General features: G+C 47.3%; 1 protein-coding gene across 2 annotated transcripts in view; it reads right to left on the bottom strand.

The window, feature by feature from the left end:
• Positions 1–24,497, bottom strand: part of LOC144137721 (uncharacterized) — a 34,336-nt gene extending 9,839 nt beyond the window's left edge. The window contains exons 1-2 of one of the 2 annotated variants that reach the window (XM_077669660.1): positions 24,451–24,497; positions 1,228–1,401 (exon numbers count right to left, since the gene is read on the bottom strand). In XM_077669660.1, the coding sequence (XP_077525786.1) occupies positions 1,228–1,375 (148 nt within the window). In that variant the 5' untranslated portion in view covers positions 1,376–1,401; positions 24,451–24,497. Of the gene's footprint in view, positions 1–1,227; positions 1,402–6,490; positions 7,411–24,450 lie in introns of those variants that run through there. The other variant, XM_077669659.1, reaches the window with a different exon arrangement.
• Positions 24,498–24,774: the final 277 nt, after the last annotated feature.

Here is a 24,774-nt window from a genome sequence, read left to right as displayed (position 1 = left end):
ATTTATTAGGCAATATTATCGCGTAGTTTTGCTGGGTAGACTACATTGCCTAATGAATTTCTTGTAGCGTGAGCTACACTGGCCGAGGTTGGGCAGTTTCTCGTGGCTCCTGAGTAGCCGTGCTGCGCTATCGCGAGGAGCAGTGACATCACACGGTGCACAGAACGTTGCTCGCTGCCCGGCGTGTCTCACACACCCCACGCGCCCAGCGTCTTCGCCGGCCTCTGTTCCGTACGTGGCGGCCCAATCCACTTGATAATCATGGGAGGGGTGGCCGGGTCTGGAACCGATTGCTCGTGCGTCGCAGCAACACCGGCGTGTGCCTTGGAACCATCTTAGCTCTGGGCCGATTTGTGACGCTGCGCCGGAGCCGCTTGATAAATATACACGGGTCACATAATGCGTGCAGCGTGTGTGTGTGTGTCACTGAAGCAGCAGTAAGCATGATAATCAAGCTAATCCTAGACAACCAAGAAAGCTAATATTAACCAGCTGAACCTCAGCTCACGCTACATATATTTCAACCTAGCCGAGCTAAGCCATTGCTATTTTATGTTGTTGTTGTTTGTGGTATGTGTTCGTGTTCACGGCGTAGGGGCCGACAGCACGGGCTACAATAGCTGTTTTAGTTAATCAGGGAATCACATGGAAGGACGAAGTTCTTTGAGAGACCCTGCGGTGGGTGACTGTGATGCGCGTGGTCATTATTCTTCACTTTCTTTCACCCCCGACATCACCATCACCCGGCTTGTGTCCACTGCAGGACGAAGGCCTCTCACAAAGACCTCCAGCCACGGTTAAAGAGTAGTAGCTAAGTCCACCCTTTCCCTTAAATTTTGTTAGCTCAACCCTCCACCGAGTCCTCGGCCGACCCGTAAATAAGGGACAACGGGGGACCATCCGTTTAACGGAGTGGCTGCCAATAGACCGTAAACACTCTTTATACTTCAACTTTTGCCCATCTGGGGTTGCAATGAGAGTGCGGTGCTTTAGCAGTGGCTTTACCCATTTTCGTAGCCTCCGCACTGTTTCAAGCTGAAGGCCAAACACACTATAAGACCGTTGGAATTCTTTCAGATAAATGGTTCATTATCTCCTTCAACAGGATCACATCGAGGACTTACGACGGCGACTCAGGAATATACATTTGCCCCGTGCGCTTAAAGCTGTGTTGGACAAGCTGCGGAGGCAGGACGTTCTGAGAGTGGCGCATCGGGCAGGACTTACCTGCCTTCACTTTATCGAAGTAATTTGATGCTCGGACGTCAGTGGCGTTGAAGTCTAATCTTTCAGGCTTTTCTGTGACTTTGGCCGACGCTACGGCTATAAGAAAAACGGCGGTTGCCAGGAAAGCTGCTAACCGGTAGGACGTCATGGCCTGCTTCTCGGCGGGTCAGGCAGCTGCGCAAAGAAAAACTTGCTGTTATACAGGGAAGGAGTTGAGTACCGTGATGGCGGCTCTCTCACACTGTCAGGAACGAACTAAGCTTTGTTTACAGATGCCCAAAGTGGTAAAAAAAAAACTCCAGATTTGAATTTCAGTCTTAGCGCGGACCAGGATGCGCCAAACAGAAACACTGGCCGCGTCGGCCCTTGTTCGGGTGCACACTGCGTCGAAAAAAATTGTCACTACTCGTGCGGTCGTGACTTCAATTTACTGTGCTGCAAATGGAGGCTGGTTTTTAACGTGTAAGTAAGCGCGAAATAAACAAGGACGAACGAAATTATCGGGACACGGCGCGATGAATGACCAACTCGCCCAAGAAGCCGCTCTGGTTTTTAGAACAGTGCTAAATCTATCTGCGCAGCGCGTGCACACGCACGCACGCAGACAGACAGACAGACAGACAGACAGACAGACAGACAGACAGACGTGCACCACGGACGACGGACGGATGGACAGACATGTACTTTTGAAGCTTGGTTGAAACTGGCAGTGGTATTTGACGACTACCCGTCACGGCGGCTCAATGGCTAAGGCACTGAGCCGCTGAGCCCAAGTACGGCGGTTCCTGTCGGGTGCGTTCGCTGCTTTTAAAGGAAGGCTTTAGTGTCCTCACTGATGCGGTTGAGCGCCAATGCGCCCCGCAGGAAAGCCAACTTTCTCTGACGATGATGATGAATGATCGTGGGGGAACGGAAAGAAAAAAAAAAGCGCTTCCCGTGGCTGGAATCGAACCTGGTACGCCGGTGTTATGAAGCCGGCGTCTATCCGATTCCTCCGTTTCGACTTCTTTTTTGATGCCGGTATTCGACGCAATGCAGAAGCACAACACAAAATTATTTACCTGAACAACTCAAGCAACAAGGCACCAACTCATGAGGGCCAATGTTGTCCCTCTAAAATTTGCCAAGTCCAGTCAAGGGTTCTATTTTTGACAACTCAGGAGCGCATGCCTTGCGCTTTTGCACTTCTATACGTACTGTGATATGGAATCACGAAAACATTGCCCCGCAGGGCGGGCGTCCACATCACCGTGAAGCCATACCATGCGCGAGCGCCATGTGCTACGCAAGGCCAGCAACATAGCAAGGTCCAAGGGTGCCCCCTCCTCGTTTTGTACAACTAGAAAGCGTATGCTATGGGGGCTCAGGGGACGTCTTTATGAAAGGTCCTCTGGAGAACGTCCCACAGTACTACCGCAGCCAAACAATGCAGAAAAACATGTTTACTGGTTGTTTGCAAATTGAACACGGCGTTCCCCATGGCCCAAAAATCCCTCTATCCTGCACCCAGGTTCCAACAGACAAAGTGCCTGTGTGGATTTTGAAGAAAAACGTCTTCACTCCCGGGTGAACCCCCAATCTTTTGACGCGCTTTAGCACATTTTGGCCTGGCCCAGCACTCTAATGAGATCTATAAATAGGGACGAGGAAAACAACATAGCAAATGTCCTTCCTTATACAGTTTTTTGCGGGTCACAGAGGGCAGGTACCCGCTTGAAAATCGTGCGAATAGGAAACGGGCCGTCCTGACTATTTCCTTAAAATAGCCATGAACGCTTGCATGCACCATGTCGATGCAACATATTTCGGTATAGCACGCGCCAGCCGTTCTTGCATGGCACTCCGCAAAAAGGGATCGTGAACGTATCGCCAAAACAAAAAAGAAAAAAATGTCGTTTCAAATCGCGCGCCATCAGCCGCAAAGGGTTCGCACAACATCCGACAGATGGCGACGAGTATGCTGGCCAGTAGGAAGACGCAGTGAAACATCCCCCTCGCGAGGGGCACGATCAAATGCAGAGCATTTCCGGGGGTGCACGACGTTAAGTAGTTTGCGTTACGTTAATGTTGTTGCACTTGTGGCAACTGCTGACAAGAGAGCGCTCGTCAGCAGTAATTTGAATGAGTCAATGATATATGGCGCGTTAGTAGCGTCCCAATCTGTGTCGGCTTTGTGGCGCAGTGGGTAGAGCACCATGTACCTTGCGTTCCGCCCGCAGGGTCGAGGGATCGAAACCTGGCGCCGGATAGTATTTTTTTTATATATAGTAAAGAGAACGATGGAGTGGACTACGGACGTCAACGCGGGTGACATCGTGAGTTACTGAAATGTGCTCTGCATTTAAAACAGGTTTACCAGCTGCCGCACATACAGATGTGCCAGCCCCAAGCCACCATCTCGGACTCTCCGAAACAGATTTGTTCCACTGCACCTCTCCCAAGTTGATCCCCAAACCAACACCGCAAATACCCGGTGATTTTTCTGGACATTGATCCGCGAGCAATGCAGTACCTGCATAATATACCACACCTTCGCCACAAATAATAAGTTACATGCCGTAGCCCTTGCAAATATTAACAATCTTGCCCCTTCCATTTCTCGGCCTTCTCCCTGAACGCTTGTGTCTGGCTACGCCAGTATGGTCCACTGTCCCTGTAATATTCCAGTTCAACGCCCAAGCTCCCCTCATGAAAATTGATGTTGAGTTTTAATAGACCCCCTATTGTGTTTCTATAGTGTCAATAAAAACTCAAAACTCATCGCCTAAACACTGTGCTCGTTAGAAAGTCAACAGACGTTTTATTGCTCAAACTCAACCAACATTTTATGGGCTTCAAGAGACTGAGTTTTAGTACACTACATATTGCGGTTCTATAGAGTGAACCAAAACTACCATCTCAAACATTGCGGACAATATGAAATCGATGAACTTTTTATTGCAAAAATGCAACAAGCATTTTTTTTGCCTTCAGTGTATTGAGTTTTAGCAGGTTCTGTATTGCCTTCCTATAGGGTCGATCGAACCCCTAATTTGTGAACTGTTGTCATTATACGGGCAATAAACTTCTTATTACGAAGCCGCAGCGAGCATCTTATTGCCTTCATTATGCTGAGTTTCAATAGATTCTGTATTGCCATTCTATAGCCCACCCACGGAGGTCTGGTAGTTTATCGGTGCATATATGTGAGATGCTAATGCTCAGCCTGCACCGCCACATGAACTGAGACCGCGCTATGATCGTCCCGTCTCTTCATCTTGGGGACACTATGGAGCGGTGGTGCCTGGGGTGACGGACATGACCACCGGATATTGAGAGCCTCTGAAGATCCCTGCTGTTAAAACTTGCCAGAAAACCTGAGTCACGGGCAAGAGGATATTACGACTATACTCAATAGGAACTTTGCAAAAAGCTAATTGAGACAAAATAATAAAAGCTCAACAGAAACCTTATTCAAACTTAGGTCACATCCAGGGGCTGTTATGACTGGGCACAAAAAGAATTTTATAGAAATAATATTGAGACGAATTTAATAAAAAAAAACCAGAAACTTTACGCAAACCTAACTTACACGCAACAGGATGTTACGACCATACTCAATAACAATTTTAGGAAAGCTACTTGAGGTAAATTTAATAAAAACTCATCAAAAATTCTATTCAAACTTTATTCACAAGCAACAGGTTCTTACGACTAAACTCAATAAAAACTTTATAGAAAATGGCGATAAGTTTAATAAAAACTGATCAGAAACTTTATTCAAACTTGACCCACACGCAACAGGCTGTTCCGAATATGCTCTGTAAGAATTGTATAGAAAGTTTATTGAAAATGTTTTATAAAAAGCTCTCAAGAAACTCACAAGAAACTACATTCAGAGACGGTAAGATCTATTGACTTGGCGCAATAATTAAAACGCGGTGGCCAATTGCTAATGGAAACTAAATACAAATATTCTATATAATGTTAACAAAATGGTTATAGGATTCCTTTGAGCAATCTCTATAACATGTTTATTATCTCGCGGTAAACAGCGGGCTAGTACTTCACTGTACTGTAAATTAGGGCTAGTATTTCACTTGGGCGGTGACGCAGCTAACATTAGCAAAGGACGGCGGTCATGATTACCATTCCCCCGGCGAAATCCCAGGCACTTTGCCCAAGTCACCGTGCCAAACGTTTTACACTGCACGTGTAAACTACCAACTAAACACTTTTTGTTCATACGAAAAGCAGCAACGTCTTCTGCATAAGCCAAAAGTTTGACTTCTGAATCATGCACTTTGCTTAGGTCGGGTGGAACACACGGAATTCTTAAGGTGTACTGCGTCGTTTGCGTCTCAACGTGGCTTACACCCGAAGCTTCAAGTTCAGAATAGGGTGGGAGGATTCACCACTGTGCCCCACGTGCGCTGTGCGCGAGACTACCGAGCACTTGTTGTGTATACGCCCGCGATTTTCCGCTGCGCGAGTTACAGCGGCGAGCTGCCTGTCTCGTGTTCGACGCGGAGCAAGCCTTCAGTTGTGTCACTTTCTCTGACCCCGGGACAACAACAATGACTCATATTTAGGGACAAAAATTCTTCTGCGTTTTTTGCGAGATTCAGGACTAGACAAATCTTTGTAATTCTTCCATTGTGCGCATGGCTACGTCTGTACGCGTTTGCGTCGTTGTGTACGCTTTGACTCATTTTTCTTGTTAGGCGCTCTGCGCTTCCTGGGCTCCATTCGCTCAATGTTTCTTTTTTTTTGTTTAACTTTATTTCGAGTTTTTTCCTTGCACTACATTGCGTGCCATTTTTATTTAACTTTTGTTTTCTCTCTATTGCTGCTTTCCCGATATCTCACATTCACTTCACTGCATTGTAATCATCCCCATCTGGCGTAGCAACCACTGCCGCTAGCAGAGCTGACCTCTCCAGCTCACATTAAAGAGTCTCTCTCTCTCTCTCTCTCTCTCTCTCTCTCTCTCTCTCTCTCTCTCTCTCTCTCTGAATCATGCAGTCGGAAACCTTCAGTGGCCCTATTTCGGGTTATACTCATAAACAGGGCTTTGATGTACAGTAATCCCTCGTGAACTCAAAGCCGTCAAATCCGGGAAAAAAATTCGATATAAGCGGTATTTCGAGATAAGCAAAACGCCAAAAAATGTTTGCCCAGGTCACTGTGAAAGAAAAGCCAGTGCTGCCAGGAAAAGCTCCACTGCACGAGAGAGCTACCGTAGTAGAGGCACAAGAATTCGCAGGGAAAAAAAAATTACTACCGAGGATCAAGAAACTGCGTGATGCTCGCCTGTTTCGCGTTCGCGTTCGGTCCGAGAAAGGCGTTCTCCAGTGGCTCAACACATCGCATGAGCCGTTGGTCGCCACCGCTGCATTCGACCCTGTTGCGGAGCAAGCGCAGCACGTTACGTGTTTCTGTCGTCGTAGGCACTTCTCGAGGCTCTTCCTCGTCTGCATTGTCATCTGCGTCGTTCACGGCCATCTCAACGATATCGGCGTCCGACAGCATTCCGGTTACGGGCCCGTCCGCCTCTTAGAGCGCATACTCCTCAAAAACGATCTCGCCGTCTTGAGTATCGCTCACGCAGCCAGTTGCCTTGCCCACTTCATTGCACAGCTTATCACAGCCGCTGAATTCTGCGCCAATGTCTTCTTCGATCGATTCCAGGGCGCGAGAAGTGGACTTTGCCTCTGCCCTCCCGGTCAAGATTTCGAGATATCCGTTGTCCCCTCCGAAAAACGTTTCGAGATAAGAGGGTGCAAATGCATAGCACCTATGGGAGGTTAATGCACAGCGAAAAAAAGTTTCGACTTAACCGAGCTTTCGAGATATGCGAGTTCGAGTTAACGAGGGTTTACTGTATATGCAAAACAATAGGGGCTGAGGGGGCAGCCCTGGCGCACCGAATGCTGCGCTTAAATTGGGGCTCCCAACTTTTAGATGCAAAGCATCTCTTGCTCTCGGCTCCGTCGTCCGTCGTCCGTCCATCCACCGGCCCAGGAAGACACCGGCAACAATGCCGCTCCAGGAGCCCTTTGAGGGGAAGCGTGCTCGTCTCGTGCCGGCCCAGGAAGACACCGGCCACACTGTCGCTCCAGCATCTCTGGTCGGGGCTATGTCCCTCCCTTATTGTGGCGCTGTCCACACCCCCACTGCGCATGCTCGGCTCATCTCGGGCCGGCCCAGGAAGACACCGGTAACACTGTCGCTCCAAGAGCCATTAAAGGGTAAGACACCACCGGGCGTTCAGCAAGCCGAGCATGCGCAGTGGGGGTGTGGACGCCGCAACAACGACGAGGGAGAGACATAGCCCCGTCGCAACTAATAAAATTACACCATCTTCCCGTAGGGGAACACTGAGTAGTATGGGAAACAGCCATGGGCTCAACGCAATTTCCCATTTCGTAGTTCCGGTAAGTGAAAATTGTGGTAGTTACCATGGAAACCAAACTAAATATAACGGTAGCTACGTACCTCAACCTAACGGAAACGACGAACTGAACTCTAATGGGCGCTTGAATCGACCCCATGGCTGCTTTGCATACTACTCAGGGTTCCCCTGCGGGAAGATGGTGCAATTTTTTCCTCAGAATCAGCCGCGTTGTGCAATTGCGTTACGCCAGGACGACGCATTCTTTAATAACGAATCCCACGCTCGTATGACCCAAAATACAAAGCAATATCTCGTGAGACACACAATTAAACGGTTTTTCCAAGTCGATCTGCTGGACTCTGCCGGCCACCACCGTATGCAGGGCGTCGCAGCACTCGAGGACGCACCTTGCTTTATCGATATTTCTAAAAATATTGCGAACCTTAATTCCGCATGTGGCCCTAATGTATGTAGGACGAGAGTTTGAAGCATTTGTGCCAGAACTTTCATAAATATTTTGTAGTCGACGTATGTTAATGATATTGGCCGTTACGACGTTTCTCCGCTTAATCTGCCTTAGGAATGAGGGCTGTGTGGAGCATGGAATATGATGGGAGCAGTGATTTAGTACCATACACTGCATTAAACATCTTTGTTAGCACGGGTACTCATGTGTAGAGATTTCGGAACGCGCCAAAGACCGCCAGGTGATCAAAATTAATTCCGGAGCCCTTCAGTACGGTGTGCTCTATAGCCGGGGTGTATGTATTCAACCGGGGTTGGACGGGGGTGTACTCAACCCCAAAGTTTGAACTTGAACATCACGACTGATAGTCAACAAAGGCTTTTCTCAGGGGCGCGCTATCTGAGCTGCGGCTAAAGTCTCGCGGTTGTGACCGGGGAACCGCATCCTCGTACAGGTGGGCGTTCATGCACTGTTGTGGCTTTCTCTCAGCGAAAGGACCAACTGGTTCTGATAAATAGCGATTATAAGAGTTCCCTCAGCTTTCTCCCTCTTCTCAAACTTACTGCACTCACTAGTTTAAACCGGTAGAAATGGGAATCACTAAGCTCACATGCCGAATTGTTTCAGTGTCTGCGCTTGTGTCGCGCGGTGGTGTCGCCCCGAGCTAGCACACCACGATGGTTGGGTTCCGCTGTCTCACCCTTAGAATGACGCTCCTCGCCGTTTTCTTTGAGCCGACGCACGTCCGGGCTACAGCGGCGGCGTCCGCCGCTCTAGCCTGGCCGTGGCCGACGCTGCGGCGTTCGCGACGCCGCCCCTACGAATTCTACGTAACGGCGGGCAAAACCTCAGGTTTCACTCTTTGTAGAGCCACTTGTGGGAATTCAAGTGACGTCGCATGGTCGATTGTTGCGGGTGTCTTTTAAAGATTTGCTATACAACCACCTTCACAGCGTGGATTGGAGCCATTTTTTTCATTCGCTGTTTCTGGTATACCTCCATCTAAGTGCATACGGCATATCTCATTTACCCTTCTCGTTATTCGCCTATTGATAAGCTGATACACCGATGTAGGTTCCTTATAGACCCAGTACGAAGGCAAGGTGTAGGACAAGATACGTAACTGGAGCTCAACGGAGGCGCCGCAAGACCTCCGGTTATCGCAACGCGTCCTTCGCGGCGAAGAGCCGCTATCTCCTTATCGCATACCGCCAGCTGCAAGCCCACTCAAGCCCTTTTAAGTAACTGCTAAAGACAGATATATCGTGAAGCTTTACTTCCGTTCTAAGAATCCTCCACAGTTTTTTTCTCCCCATCGACGCTTTTACGTTTACCTCGGTCGCAACCTTCCCTGACCGCTCCCAAGTATGCGCGAAGACATTCACTTCCTCGAAGTTTGCTAGAATTTCTGGTAGTGAAGAGCGTGTGATGCGACATTTTCTCGCTTCAAGTGGAGAGTGGGATTACTCCACTCAAGGCGGATAGGGCGGCTGGCAGTGCTAAATTATACCTACCTACAACTCCCTGGTAAGAGGGTTTGCGATTGGTCAACCTGGAAGGAACGAGGCTGTTTGACTTCGTCTTGCTGCATCTAGTCGGCCAGACAAGGCTACGACAATCTACTCCCTTGAACAAGCAAGCTCGTTTCCACGCTGAAAACAGGAAGTTTAGCGGACGTGTTCGCTGTTTTCTACTCACCCTTGAGTTCCCAGTGTATGATCTAGAGTATGAAAAGAAAGTGGCTCCATTTCACGCTGTGAAGGTGGTTGGAAAGCAAAGCTGGAAACGCCACCCACAACAATTTCCCATGCGACGTCACTTGAATTCACACAGGTGGCTCTACAAAGAGTGAAACCGGAGATTCTGCCTGTCCTCACCTAGAATTCACGGGAACGGCGTGCCGAACGCAGAAGCGTCGGCCACGGCCTCGCTAGAGCGGCAGACGCCGCCGCTGTAACCCGCACGTGCGTCGCCAGAAAGAAAACGGAGAGGAGCGTCATTCGAAGAGTGAGACGGCGGAACCTAACCATCCCGATGTGCTAGCTCGAGGCTATACCACCGCGCGACACATGCTCGGACACCGAAACAATTCGGCATGTGAGCTTAGTGATTCCCATTTCTAGCGATTTAAACTAGTTAGTTTAGTAAGCATGAGAATTGCAAGAAAGCTGAAAAAACTCTTATAATCGGCATTTATCAAAACCAGTTGCCCCTTCCGCTTCCAGTAATACCTGTTAAAACACAACCGAATTGGTATTCACCAATTTAGAAAAGGGAGTCCCATACATGGCAAGCAGTGTGCATAACTCAGTGTTTGTCTAGCGGCCACATGTCTCTATGTAGTCTCTACATTTTGGTTTCGTGACCTGCAAGGCAATCCGTAACGTATGTTTGCCGTACGACCTCTTATTTCCGTCAGGTAGGGGTTACCCGGGAGGTGCTGTCGAACAATTTAATCAAGCCATGCGAAGGAAGTGCGCAATGAACGCCAAGCTGGGCCAAAACAGGCTCAAAACAACCGTCGCTAAAGCAACCGACAAAGCCGGGTCGCGCCGATGCACCCGCCGGTGTGGGCACGCAAGGAATGCTGGGTAAATTCGCCGCGCCATTCCCGCTTTTCACCGTGAGTGATAACTACCCTCACACTCCGAAGCCACGTTGGAAGTTTCTTGTCCCGCAAACCACCGAAGAACCGTTGGCTGGTAAAACTAGAAAGCTTACAAAAGTCTTATAAAAGGGCTATATTGGTGGGGCGACTTTTCTTTCCCTTTTGCTTTCTTAACAAACCGATGGGAGCACACTTTACCCAAGACCTGGAAATATATCCTTGCATGGTGGCCTTATATAGCACTACCGTGGCTCCTGCGCTATGGCGCTTTTTATGTTGCTTTCCTCCGTGAAAAAGAGCACTCGGCGGCGGCGGCGGCGGTGGCGACGCTACCACGCGCGATAACTTGCTCCTGTAATTCGCAGGCACCGGCTCTGCCCTCCAGCCACGCTGGAAAAAGGAACTTCAAATCGCCAGCCCTACCATGACGACGACGTTTTTTCGTGGCATGCGCTGCGTGACCGCCGATGGTGATTAGGGGACTCAGCAAAGACACCTTTCGCTACCGAAGCCTTCGTCGCTGGGTCGTTTCCTCGCCTGGCATTTCGGCAGCGGCGGCGGCGGCGACACCACCACGTGCGATAACTTGCTCCTGTAATTCGCAGGTTGGTCAAACGCTTTTTTACCTCCTGATGAAAAATTGTCTTTACGCTGTCGCTGCTGCCAAGCGCGTGTGATTTGGATCGAGTGTAAGCGTGTGTGTTGCCTTTGCTTCTGCCTAGTTTTAAGATGCCTCGTTGTAACATGTGTCGTGCCGTGCTTCAGGATGATGGAAATGTCATTGCCGGTAGTGAGTGTGAAGCGTACTATCATGGTGCTGTGTGCTCGGGCATGACTGAAGCAGCTTTTGCCGGGAAGCGAGACAAAGCTAAGAAAACACGGAAATGCGACGCATGCACGTCTGGAAGCGCCAAAAATGGGGGCCTGGCGGGGGAGCTAAACGGGGATTAGGATTTGAAGACCATGTTCTTTGAAATTAACCAGAAGCTTTCCTGTCTGCTGCCACTAAATGGAGAGGTATACTGCATAGACACGTCTATTCAAGGGCTCTCGGACCAGTTCGACGCTTTCAAGGTGCGGTTTGACGCACAAGATAAAGAAATTAAGGCTGTCAAAGGGCGTGTCGCCAAACTTGAAAAAGAAGGTAATACTAAGGTTTTAAGGGAGCTAAGCAAGCTGTGACCGACCTCGAATGGCGTAATAGACGGCCTAACTTAGTGATCCATGGTGTTGCTGAAAGCAAGCATGAGAATCTGCTCAGGAAAGTTAATGAAGTAGCAAAGAAAATTGATATGGATGAACTGACTTATGCCGACGTTGTTTCCCTACACCGGCTGAGCGGACGACCGGGAAAGGCAAGAGGACTGATCATAATATTCGCATGGCAGGAACCGAGAGATACCTGGTTGGAGAAAAGGAAGGTTTTGAGGGAACGTCGAAAAGGAATCAGCATTACTGAGAATATGACCAACCCTGCGAGAATCCATGTGAACCATGCTAAAGCCTGGGCCGAGGACGCAGGCCATTCCTTTGCGTGGCACTCCAACGGAAGGGTCCTATTTCGAAAAAGGCCTGGTTATCCCTCCATTGTCATAACGTCCGAGGACGACCTGCATGCTCTCAGTACTTGAACAGCTGTTTCTGTGTTCTTTCGTACCCAAAACAAATGGTTCACTTGGGCCAGGTGTCCTTAAAAGTGTTAGTTCATAATTTTGGTACCGAAAAAAACAGCTACCTTCCCTGTTTTGTTTCCATTTAAATGAACCGTCTATAAGCAGCAAGGTGGATGAATTAGAATGTTTATTTTCTAACTTGGAAACTTTTTTTGATATTGTAATGTTTACAGAAACATGGCAGTGCGAAGAAAATATAAATTTTGAGTCTGTCAACATGAAAACATTTTCTGCGTATAGGTCTACCCGTCGGGGTGGAGGAGTCTCTATCTCGATAACACATACTTTACACGCAGTGCTAGATTACACTTCTAGAAACAAGTGTACTCCTGAATTACTAACTAGGCCATGTTGTGCCTCTTTCGTGACCGTAGGGAAATTGACCGATTTTTAGGAGTCCAAGAAAACATTTTTTTTCTGCTAAAGAAATTATTTGGCACTAGTTACAGGAACACCAAATGCATATTATTTAACGGCCTATTCAATAAGGCTAGTTTTTAAAATTTGCCATACATCATAGTTGAGAAAAAAGTATCAAAATCTAAATGTTTGTCAAGCTGTCCCCCGCAGGGGGCATCTGCGCAAGCAGATGTTTGGTGTATGTGCGACACCACGGACCCCGAGCACCCACGTCTAGCCGTGCGTGGCAGAGCCGTGTCCGGGGAAAAGGGGAACCTGGTGGTTGAGCCAATGCCGAGTGTTTGGACCTTTAAGGCCCCTCGGCAAAGGCAACACACCACTTTGGCCCACGCTTCACGTAGACGGCACCTCCGGCCTGACCCGACCGGAGGGAATCGGCAGTCGCCTCTTCCTGTCCTCCTCTACATCTTTTACTTTCCTATCCTCTTTCTAACAACTTTCCTGTCACCTTCTCTCTTCTTGGTTCTTCTCCTTTTCTTGGCGGCTAGGGTTAACCTGGTGTGGCTAACAACCCTGTGTTACGCCATATGTGGTTATAGCCGTGGTGTAAATTTGGCGCAGGCAGGCCTTGCTTGCAAGTACCTGTCGCGTCCCCTTGTTGGGCCCCGGGGTGGGCGGATGCACCACGGCCGAATAGAATTTATTAATTCATGGCTTCTTCAAAACCCCGCTCCAAACACGATCGGTCCCTGAAAAGGGGCCGCACCGAAGTTTCCTTCCCACTACTCCCTGCAATCGCTGCCCCTAAACCGGACAACTACCCCCGCTTCCTAATAATCGAATCAACAGAAAAAGAAAACCCCATCACTTCCAAGTCTGTATTTCTGATCTCGAAATTCCTTGAAAACATTGTGGGCAAATCTTATAAGGCTAAAAAACAAAGAACTGGTGAACTCCTAGTAGAACTCAATAATCAGCAACAGGCAACAAGTCTTCTCAACCAAACCCGCATGGCCGATCTAGATGTCAGGATCACACCCCACCGCAGCCTCAACAGCTCGCAGGGTGTGATCTCTGAGACGGATCTCCTGAACGAGACAGACATCGACCTCCTCGAGGGCCTCAAAGATCAAGGTGTGACGGCAGTGAGGCGGATCACCATCCGGAGAGACAACAAAGAAATAGCTACGAAGCACATCATCCTAACATTCGACCGATCCACACTTCCAGAACACATAAATGCAGGATTCATCCGTTGCCCAGTCCGTCCATACATTCCGAACCCGCGCCGCTGCTTCAAGTGCCAGCGGTTCGGTCACAGCACTAACGCTTGTCGCGGAAGACTAACCTGCGCCAAATGCGCCCAGAACGATCACCCCACTGATAATTGCAACACACAGGTCTTCACCTGTGCCAACTGCCAGGGACCCCACCCAGCATACTCCCGCACCTGCGAAAAATTCCAAGTAGAAAAGAAAATCATAAACATAAAAGTAACCGAGAACATTTCCTTCCCGGAGGCGTGAAAGAGGTTCGCCTCTTTCCCCCTGGGGAGGTACGCAGACGCAGCTCGCCGGGGGGCGGAGCGGCGTTCTGCTTCGGCAGGGACACAGTACTGCGGCGCAGACTGTGCCCGGCCCGAGCCCCCCGCTGAGTTGCTGTTGGCAGCTCAATCCGTCACCGTGCCGCAGGGGGAACCTTCAGCGGTTGCGGTGGCAACCAACACGGTTGGGAGTGGTGCCGCTCCTTCCGGTTCCACTCCTCTGGCCCCCAGTTCACCTGATGGCACGGAGGAAATGGACGCGGAGGGACCGGCAGGTGCTTCCACCTCCGCCCCACCGCCTGTGCCACCCTTGGCACCCCTGGCGGTCGTGGCCCCAGAAAAGGGCCCCCGAAAGGGTCCACAGTCCAAGGAGCCCGACAAGTCGGCAACTCCGAGGACATCTGAAGAGAAAATGGACGTCAATCCGTTCGTCGCTGCTGCGCAGCGGAGGGGACGGGATCGGACGTCACAATCCCAAGAAAGAAAGAAGCCAGCCAGAGTAACCGCCCCGAACGACACATAACCACACATTCCAGTCGCTCCTAACATAAAATAATGGGAAAAGAAAATTTAATACAATGGAACTGTAGAGGCCTGTTTAAGAACCTGGATGATGTATGCGAGTTACTGCACTCCAATCAGCCAAGTGTCATGTGTCTCCAGGAAACACACTTGAATAAAAAACACAAATTTCTTAAATAGTTTCCTGGTGTTCCGAAAGGACAGAGACGGCTGCACATACTCTTCTGGTGGTGTGGCCATCGTTGCCCGCAAATCCTTGGCATGTCACACCATCCAGCTGAACACTGTCCTAGAGGCTGTTGCAATCCGAGTAATAAGTTTTAATAGGCTAATCACGGTGTGCTCCCTCTACATCCCACCAGACTATCACTTGTTGAGCTCCGAGTTCGAGGCTCTTGTGGATCAGTTACCTGAACCCTTCATTTTAATGGGTGACCTCAATGCACACAATCCTCTGTGGGGCTCTTCTAGAACAGATGCCCGAGGTCGCCTCATCGAAAAGTTCTTAACATCATCGGGAGCATGCCTGTTTAACAAGCAACAGCCTACATACTATAATATAGCGCACAACACCTACTCACACCTTGACCTTGCTATTGGCTCTGCAGTACTCTTTCCATTTCTTGAATGGGGAGTGGACACAAACCCCTATGGTAGTGACCACTTCCCAACATCCTTAACATATATAGGTAAAGGGCCAAACAGTTCTCTTTCCCATAGTAGGTTCAACGAAGCTAGAGCGAACTGGAACACATTCACAGAAACATCTCAACTGCACTACACAGACATTAGACACCTACACGTAGAGGAGGCAACCGAGCTCGTCACGGCGCACATCCTCGACGCCGCCGAAAAGTCCATTCCCCAGTCCTCCGGAGCCGTGCGGCACTCAAGGAGGCCCTGGTGGAATGACGACTGTCGGCGGGCGCGAGAGGCCCAGAACAAAGCTTGGGGTATCCTTCGCCGGTACCCCACATCAGAAAACATGATTTCGTTTAAACGGGCAAAGGCTTTCGGGAAGCGTACGCGCCGTGAGGCAAAACCAGAGAGTTGGCGCGCTTTTCTTACATCAATAAACTCCTACACAGACACACGTAAAGTATGGACAAGGATACGTAAACTGAAAGGACAAAATACACATAGCCTGCCCCTGGTCAGCACAACAGGGGACACACTAGAAGACCAGGCTAATGCACTTGCACAACACTTCGAACACGTCTCCAGTTCATCACACTACACAGACACTTTCATGAAACACAAAACATCTGCCCAAAAAAACTCTCTACGTGACAAGAACAGATCAACTACGTCTTACAACTCTGAGTTCTCACTTTTTGAGCTGAGGGCCGCTCTCAACACTTGTAAGCCTTCAGCTCCAGGCGCAGACAACATCACATACACTATGATACAACACTTACACCGAGACACTTTAGAAACACTTTTACACCTATACAATAGAATATGGATTTCGGGGCGGTTACCTAGGTCTTGGAGGGAGGCCATAGTAGTGGCCTTCCTCAAGGAGGGGAAGGATCCCACCTCCCCTGCAAGTTATCGTCCCATAGCCCTGACAAGCTGCCTCTGCAAGCTTCTCGAGAAGATGATAAACAAGAGACTTGTATATTTCCTGGAATACAACGGTCTTCTCGAGAGCTGCCAGGCAGGCTTCCGGGCAGGGCGATCTACAAATGATCAACTCGTTGGCTTAGAATCATATATAAAGGATGCATTCGTTCATAAGCAGTACTGCATTACACTGTTCTTTGATCTTGAAAAAGCCTACGACACCGCTTGGCGCTACGGCATCCTCAGCGATCTGAAGTCGTTAGGTTTGTCGGGCAACATGCTAAACACACTTGGCAGTTACATGTCCAAGCGAACCTTTCGTGTGAGAGTTGGGTCTGCACTCTCTAGGGTTCATGTCCGAGAAAATGGTGTGCCTCAAGGTGGAGTTTTGAGCTGCACATTGTTTATAGTGAAGATGAACTCGCTTGGAAAGGCATTGCCACCAACAATATCCTGTTTTATGTTTGTAGATGATGTTCAAATATCTTTTAAATCATGTAACATGTCTATCTGTGAACGGCAAATTCAGCTTGGTGCCAATAAACTAGCTAGCTGGGCAGACCGAAATGGGTTTAAACTTAATCCAGCTAAAAGCACCTGTGTTGTGTTCTCTAAATTGCGCGCGATCCGGCCCGATCCTGAGATCAAGCTGAACGGCCTATCAATTCCTGTTAAAAAGGAACACAAGTTTTTAGGAGTAGTGTTTGACGAAAAACTAACATTTATATCTCACATTAAACAACTTAAACATAAATGCCTAAAAACAATGAACATTTTAAAGGTCCTCTCACACCAAGCATACGGTGCAGACAAACAACTCCTGCTGCGTATATTTACCAGCTTAATAGGTTCAAGATTGGACTACGGGAGTGTGGCGTATGGGTCAGCAACAAAAACCACATTGAAAATGCTGGACCCATTGCTGCACTTGGGGCTTCGGCTCGCGTCAGGTGCGTTTCGCACTGGCCCGGTCCAGAGCCTGTACGCTGAGTGTGATAAATGGTGCCTAGAACATCAGCGAATCTACATAGACCTATTATATGCTTTTAAAATTTCATCAATTAGTAACCATCCTTTTAAACCAGTATTTAACGATACTTCCTCATTGCAACTGTTTTTAAATCGTCCATCTGTTTCTGTACCTTTCTCCCTTAGAGCAAGGAAGGCAGCTTCTGACTTTGACTTCTCGTTTTTAGACTTATACAATTCATCGTTTACGGACCTTTTACCACCGTGGCATCTCCGCCCAGTTTCTTGTGATACATCTTTTACACAAATCCAGAAGAACCGGGTTCCACAAAGTGCGATTCTGCAGCACTTTTTGTCCCTACAGCAAAAGTATCAGTGTTTAGAATTTTATAGCGATGCCTCAAAGACTGCTTTAGCTGTGTCCTCTGCTGCACACGGACCAAACTTAAGCATCTCTAAGACTATGAATTTACTTCTTCAAGGCAGAGGCGTATGAATCTTCAAGGCAGAGGCGTATGGCGTGCTCCTCATTCTGAATCACATCCTTCAACATAAAATACCCAAATCCATCGTTTACACAGATTCTTTGAGTGTTGTGCGCGCGCTATCATCCGGAAAGTCGTCTAAAAATTATGTGATCAATCTTCTTTTTAAGACCATTATGTCCGCGTACGCCTCAAATCTCGAAGTGATTGTGTGCTGGGTTCCGGGCCACTGTGGGATACGCGGAAATGAGCTGGCGGATGAAAGTGCCGCCGCTGCTGCACTGACGAACACAGTGGACATAACAACACTACCTTACACAGACCTCAAGCCACACATCAGAGAACAACTTCGTAAAACATGGCAAACACAGTGGAGCGAACTGACAGACAACAAACTACACCTAATAAAACCACACTTGGGACGATACACAACAGACACACACAACAGATTCAATGAAGCTACGCTAGCCAGATTACGGATAGGCCACACACATGCTACACACTCCCACCTGCTCACTGGATCCCCAAGACCTCTGTGTAGCAGGTGTGGAGAACACCTATCCGTAATCCACATCCTAATTCAATGTAACGCACTCACCACAACTCGACGCAAACACTTTCCACAACTATACAGACAACACATCCCACTCCACCCCTCACATTTTTTAGCCGACAATGCTACAATTCCTTTTAAGTATGTTTCGAAGTTTTTAAAAGAGATTAATTTTTTACAGCTCATTTCATACTGCACGTAATTACAACCTGGCCCTCTACACCAGCCATCTCATTTGTTTTTAAACAGCTTCTGCTTCACTTTAGTTTACAATTGTAATTTTAATTCTCATCGCTTTTAGTAAATCACAATTGTTTCTGGCGCTCTTTGCCCTCGTCGGCCTTGCGCCATAAAAAGACAATCATCATCATCATCATTGTCAAGCTGTCGAAAAAACTGCTAGAAAAGAAGTTGTGTATAACAAACCACCAGTAGTAGAAAAAATTATAATATACATTTTGTAGGAAAACATTTCAAAAACACGCCCAAGAAAAAATTCTAACTTGCTCGGAACAGTTTGTCGGATATTAAAAAAATGTTAGCACGCGCAGTGCTTTTGTTATGCGGTGAAGCCCAACCTCCATTTCAAAATGTGATATTTCGGGTTTTTTCCTGGAAGAAATCTGGCGGTTTGGCATCGTCAGAGGCATAAATTTGCCCCGCGTAATACAAAAACGTCTTGTCGATCACTGACTGCATTTACGGCCAGTACAGTATTTGGGACAAGCGCGCAATGCGGGAAAACATGCATGAAAAACGGAAATTTGTGGTTGATGCTTGTTCACGTTGACTGTCAGTTATCCCTCAAAACATAAAGTTGCGCTTTATTATCATATTCTGACTTGCAATTGTAGCCTTGCTTGCAGGAATGAGGTGCGATGCCCTAGAGTCGTGCCCTGCAAGCTTTGGCCGAGTAGCTGTTGCCCGATAAACAAGATCTGTACTAGCCTCCTCCATTGCAGCAGCACCTAACATTTTTGAAATGAAACAGTACAAAACTTACTGGAGACTCCGTTCGAATGGATAGTTCAACTAAGATGCAACACTAGGCCCCCATAGATGCCTTCGTATGGAAAACGAACCTGGCAGGTGGACAGCTGGCAGTGTGTAAAGCCGTTTTGAAGTGCTCCCCTCGTCGGAACAGATTTCTGGCGACTGGGTGTTATCTGTTGCCTTGCATCGGAAACCCATAATGCAGAAATCGGGTTTAGGGTTGGGTGAAATCAGGAGTGGCATGTTTTTTTCGAGGATCAGTCGCGGACGCTCAAGGTGCCATGGCAGGTAGGCTTGAAGTTGGTGTAGTAGTGCCAAATATGAATTTCGCGATGTAGAAACGAAACGGAAACTGTCGTAAACTGTTTGCGAATGGTCCTGTGGTAAGTAGAACTACAACACGACTTAAAGCAATGTGAACAAAGGCAATATAACTGCCTAAAGTTATAAAGCAGCTTTGCAAACAGGAACTGCTTCACATTTCCAGCCGATTTCAGGGATTATTACTGTCAGAGTGCAAACCTGATGATTGAAAATCGTTTGCTGATTGACCATTCGTGCTCTGATAACAAAAACGAAATGCTGATGCAGAGTAATTATGAGTAGCATGCATTCTTCGTTGGTAGCAGAGACGCGTGGTGACCACGCCCCTTTTTCACACCCAGGTGATGCAAACGCGTGTCAAAAATTACGTTTGTGTGGCAAAAATAAAAACAAAACTCATTTTGAAAGGCCATTTTCTAACATAACTCCAATAGCCTTACTTGTTGAGGCAACGCCTGGAACGCTTTGAAAAGAGGTTTATCGCTCAAATTGAACGATTTTGAATAGGTGCGGTCGCAAGAGTTAATCACAATATGATTCTCCCTAAACGGTAATAGTATGTTTGTTTGTGTGTAGTGAAAGTGTCACGTCGGTAAAGTGAACGAGTGCAAATTCTGGTGGTCTATACACTGAATCCCCATTTTGAATTCATGACCTGTGTTATAACGTCACTACAATATTACAAGGCGAATTGTGTTATTTTCTCTTCACATCTGGTATTTCACTCCCGCAGGGCTACCACGGGATAGATAAAATTCCCCCTTTCGAGCCTCCGGATGGGGCCAAATGGTAACTTTGGACCTATGGCGGCCCTTCTGTCATTGAACTTTAAGGGTTTTCATGTGCATTCCAGCATGCAAGCAGTAAAAAACAGCGCAGTAAAGAAAACACTGAATGAGAAATGCTTTCGATGAACATTAATTGGGGGGGTTGGGCTGGCAGGACATTCAACGAATATATGGGAGCTGTGGGATATTTGTATTCGTTAATTATTTTTACACCTGAAGCTGTGACTTGGGATCTTTGTAAGTAATTGTAGTGCATTTAGTCACGTGCACCCAATTAGCAGCAAAACCATTTGTGGGAAAATTTCAGTTGCAGCTCGTGAATTTCAAATTTTTCTTTAGGCAAATGGTATCTCTATTTTATAGCTATTCAGTGGGTGAGACAGTAATCTTTCGTTTTTCGCTTTTCAAGAAGTAGTACTTTTATGCTGTTAGATAGCTCACAAAACATTTCGCAACTTCAACGTTTGAAGAGTCTGTATCACGTTTAGTCATATGCATCAAATGCCGAAAAACGTGCATGACATTTTTGATGGTGCAGCGAAAGGAACCTTTGGGAACCAAAAGGAACCAAAGGAAACCCCTTGATAATTGCACTTGTGGCGCTCGTGCTAGCCAAACTAGACAGCCCACTGGCATTTTACAGCTGCCGTTAATCCACTCGCTCACTCTTCTGTTCAAAATACAGTGAACACAGTTTTGTATGTAGAAAAAAAGGAATCTGGGGAGAACGCACAGCCTTGAGAGCGACCTTCAGAGTTATCTTGGCGTACCAGCCAGCAGTTATGGTGATAGACTGCCTTTAGCGCCCTGTTTTATGTGAGAAATTATTGCACTGTTTAGAAAATACATGCGAATAATGTTGTGCCACATGCCTTTGGGAGGGAACATTCACTGGTGCTGAAGGCAATCAGCGCGGCTCAATCACCCCAGAGTCATGCAGGACTGCCCAGCACTGCATTTGCCTGGCAAAGTTGGCTGTCCATACATTTTACCTATGTCTGAATGAAAGCAGGTTTTACAATGCTAGTATGGGTGCCATTGACTCCTGAAAAGATGCTTTCAGTAGTGTGCCTCATACCCAGTGTTCCCTGCCAGTACGAACACATGAGCCCAAGGTTTCAGGTTTGATTCCCGGACGTGGTGGCCACATTTTTGATGGAGGCAAAAAGCAAAAATGCCTGTGTGTTGGACATTTCGGCGGACGTTAACGATCCTCAGGTGGTAAAAATTATTCCAGAACCCCTACTATGGGGCGCCTCATCGTCTGAGTAGCGTTAAACCCCATAATCAGTTCATCAATAATTTCAGCAGTTTTTTTTTCAAAACTGGGCCTAAATTATGTTTGGGGGTCTAGTCAAGTTGGTGCTGCTTGTTTCAAGAAAAAAAACAGTTTTTTCTTGAAATTAAAACACCAATAACACCAATAAAACACCAATAGCTTTGTTGAAAAAAAATAAGGTGTCCCTGACATCTTTTTTTGTTTAAATTTCACTGTATAGAATGCTGAAAATCATTCAGTCTGCATGATAGCGCTTTTTTGAATCTGGGCTCCTGGTGGTGGGAATGCAAACGTGGTGCCAAAGAAACTTATTGTGGGTCTTATCTTCCAGGCAACTTGTGAACGTGACGCCAGAAGATTGACCTACCAGTCATTGAGCAAACTAACAAACATGCAGCCTGAAGTCCGCAGCACCTTCGAGGTGTTCCGGTTGAAGTGGCTGGATTGTGCTACACTATTTTGAAATGCTGAACATTTGAAGGCCTCAAGTTTTGAACGTTTTATAGTTTGCATTGATATCAGTGACATCCAGTTGCTTTAAAGATCACGTTTTGTTTTAGCAGTTTTGTGCCATGTATTGCAACATAAGATATTGCAACATAATTTCCGTAGTTATAAAGAACATGCAATTGTACTGTAATTACACTGTATGGTACATTTCCTGTAGTGTAGTTGTACAGAACATGTTTCGTACTGACCTAGTACAGAATTTCTTCGGTAACCCACCTGTACAGGACATTTCCTGTAGTTAAGCCCGAGCTACACGGGCCTTTTACTGCTGTCCATTTGTACGGAGCATTTCCTGTCTCCAGTTATTATCGAATTTGTTCCATAACTTAGAACCACGGAATACTTCCCATCACCTAATGCTAAGCAACATGTGCCGTAATGTTGTAGTACGGCACATGTTGTTGCAACAAGGTTAGCATGGACATGTTTAGTAAATAATTGTCTTTTTTAACAGTGCACTTCTTCGTTTAGTGTGCTCAAAACGCATTTCAGGACCCATTTAAGGCTCGGTTCTGGCCCACAAGCCCGCAACCCGACGTTCCTCGCGCGCCCTTCGTTCACTAACCTAAACGTGGTTTGCGCTCTGTCTAAGTGGTCACGCTCGTTTACTTTGGCATCGCCATAGGCTGCCTGTCGCTGGTTTTTCCGTGCACCAGTATGGGCATTTTGTCGCCGTTATTGCTATTCCTTCCTCCTTTGCGTTTGTGCATCGACTGCACATTGCAATTCACAATACGTACAAGCGGTGAAGGTAGCAATGGAGACTGCAGAGCAAACAAATTGCCATTCTTTCCAAAAGAAAGTTGAGAGAAGCGCGAAAACTAAGCGTGCGCCCAACCTTCACTGAAACTGAATCCAATCGATCGTCAAACCTTTAAAGACCTAAATCGCAAACCAAGAACAAACCCATGCGATGATATTTCGCGCACAAAGCTAACACATCTACGAACGACTTGATTGTACACCGATAAGTGGTTCATAATATAAAGGTACATACTATTGTACTCCTTATCCACGATCTATGCGTGTGTTGTCGATCTAGGACAGTTTCTTTTTCACGATTTTCCAGTAACAGTTTTGACACAATGAACTTCACGCACGCGCCGTGTCTCCAGAGATTTTGTAAGAGCTTTTCGGTCGACCAAACAGTCTATGAGGAAATTAATTAGTTCTTTTGACAAAAGCGTTGTCAGTCCAAGTAACGAAGTAACTTTAATGAAGTAACGTTACGCGACCCGTAGAAGGGACGTGAGATGGCCTCGTTGGTAGGAGCCGGTGGCGAGCCGCGCTTCGACTTCACAGCTCCCTAGCGACGTCAGCATCAGTGCGAAGGCTGCGCCGCCGCAGCCAAGCACTACGTCGTCCTCTGTTTTTCCGCTCTGCTGAAGGATCGATGGCGAAAATTTTACCCGACATACTGCATCTACTGCTCTCGCAAAAATATAGCTTTCCGGTTCTGGAAAGAATTGAAGTCTGTTGTTTTGCGAGGATGTTATAGTAACTGCACAGACAGAGCCTGCTGTAGCTTTTAAAGATTTATAAAAATGCTGGCTGCTTCACCACCTGTTCAGCGAAGTTTCTGTGGTGGCGGTATCGGAACACATTGTACGCAGAGTCGCGGGGGTTTGCGTACGTCTCAAAATACCCTGCAATTGGCGGCAAACGTTTACGAGTGTTATGAAAATGCATTAAGAAAATTACAACTATCTAGGGAGACTGTTACAGCAATCTGTTATGATTCTGTTCTAATTTGGAATAGGTGTGTGGTATGCCTTTCAAAATGAAGGCTTCTCCAACTATGCATTACAAAAGGGTTTATCAATCATAGGGAGGGGGATATCCGTTAGAAATCCACCACTGCCGGGTCCACGTTAATTGAAAGCGAAGAGTCTCATATACGTTTGACGCACGCAATGGTAGAAAAACGGATACGCTGAAAAGGTTACACTCCGACCATTGAACACATTTCACGTGTAAAGTTTAGTATACCGAAGAAAAGGTGTTCCATAAAGCATAACACGTTGTTCTCGAACTAGACGTACGCGTCAAGGATTGTACTAGCTTACAGCAAGTGAACCGTTGCCCATTCCAACGGTGCATTGCTGCTTTACGGTAAAAAAAGCTTCTGATATCAAAATCCTCACCGTCTCACCGAAGCTACCTACTGATGGCTCGGCGAGGCACAACATTTAAAAAGTCCCCACTCACCTGGCAGCGTTCCCTTTAGGAATGAAGGTCTTCGATCAATGGGCCCCCTCATATGGAAATCGAGAGGAGCCTATCGGGTTGCCAGGAGACAGATAAGCTTCTCAAACAGACTGGCTTTATCTGCTCTGATATAGTATATTGTATGACGCAAGTGATTTTGCGTCATCGACCGCAAAGATAGCCGGCCTTTCCGCGTAGCAGCCCACCACTTCATCCATCGGCTCGCGTCTCATACGTAATGGGGATAAGACATCCCTCTGGAAATCTTGACATCGCGAGTTGCACTCGCAACTCAGAGGCGGTATTTAAAATCAGAGGAAAATC

The sequence above is a fragment of the Haemaphysalis longicornis genome, unplaced genomic scaffold (assembly GCF_048455015.1).
Source record: "Haemaphysalis longicornis isolate Haplotype H1 unplaced genomic scaffold, Haemaphysalis longicornis Haplotype H1 scaffold_489, whole genome shotgun sequence".
NCBI classification, from domain to species: domain Eukaryota; kingdom Metazoa; phylum Arthropoda; class Arachnida; order Ixodida; family Ixodidae; genus Haemaphysalis; species Haemaphysalis longicornis.
This window is presented reverse-complemented; position numbering and strand designations above follow the sequence as displayed.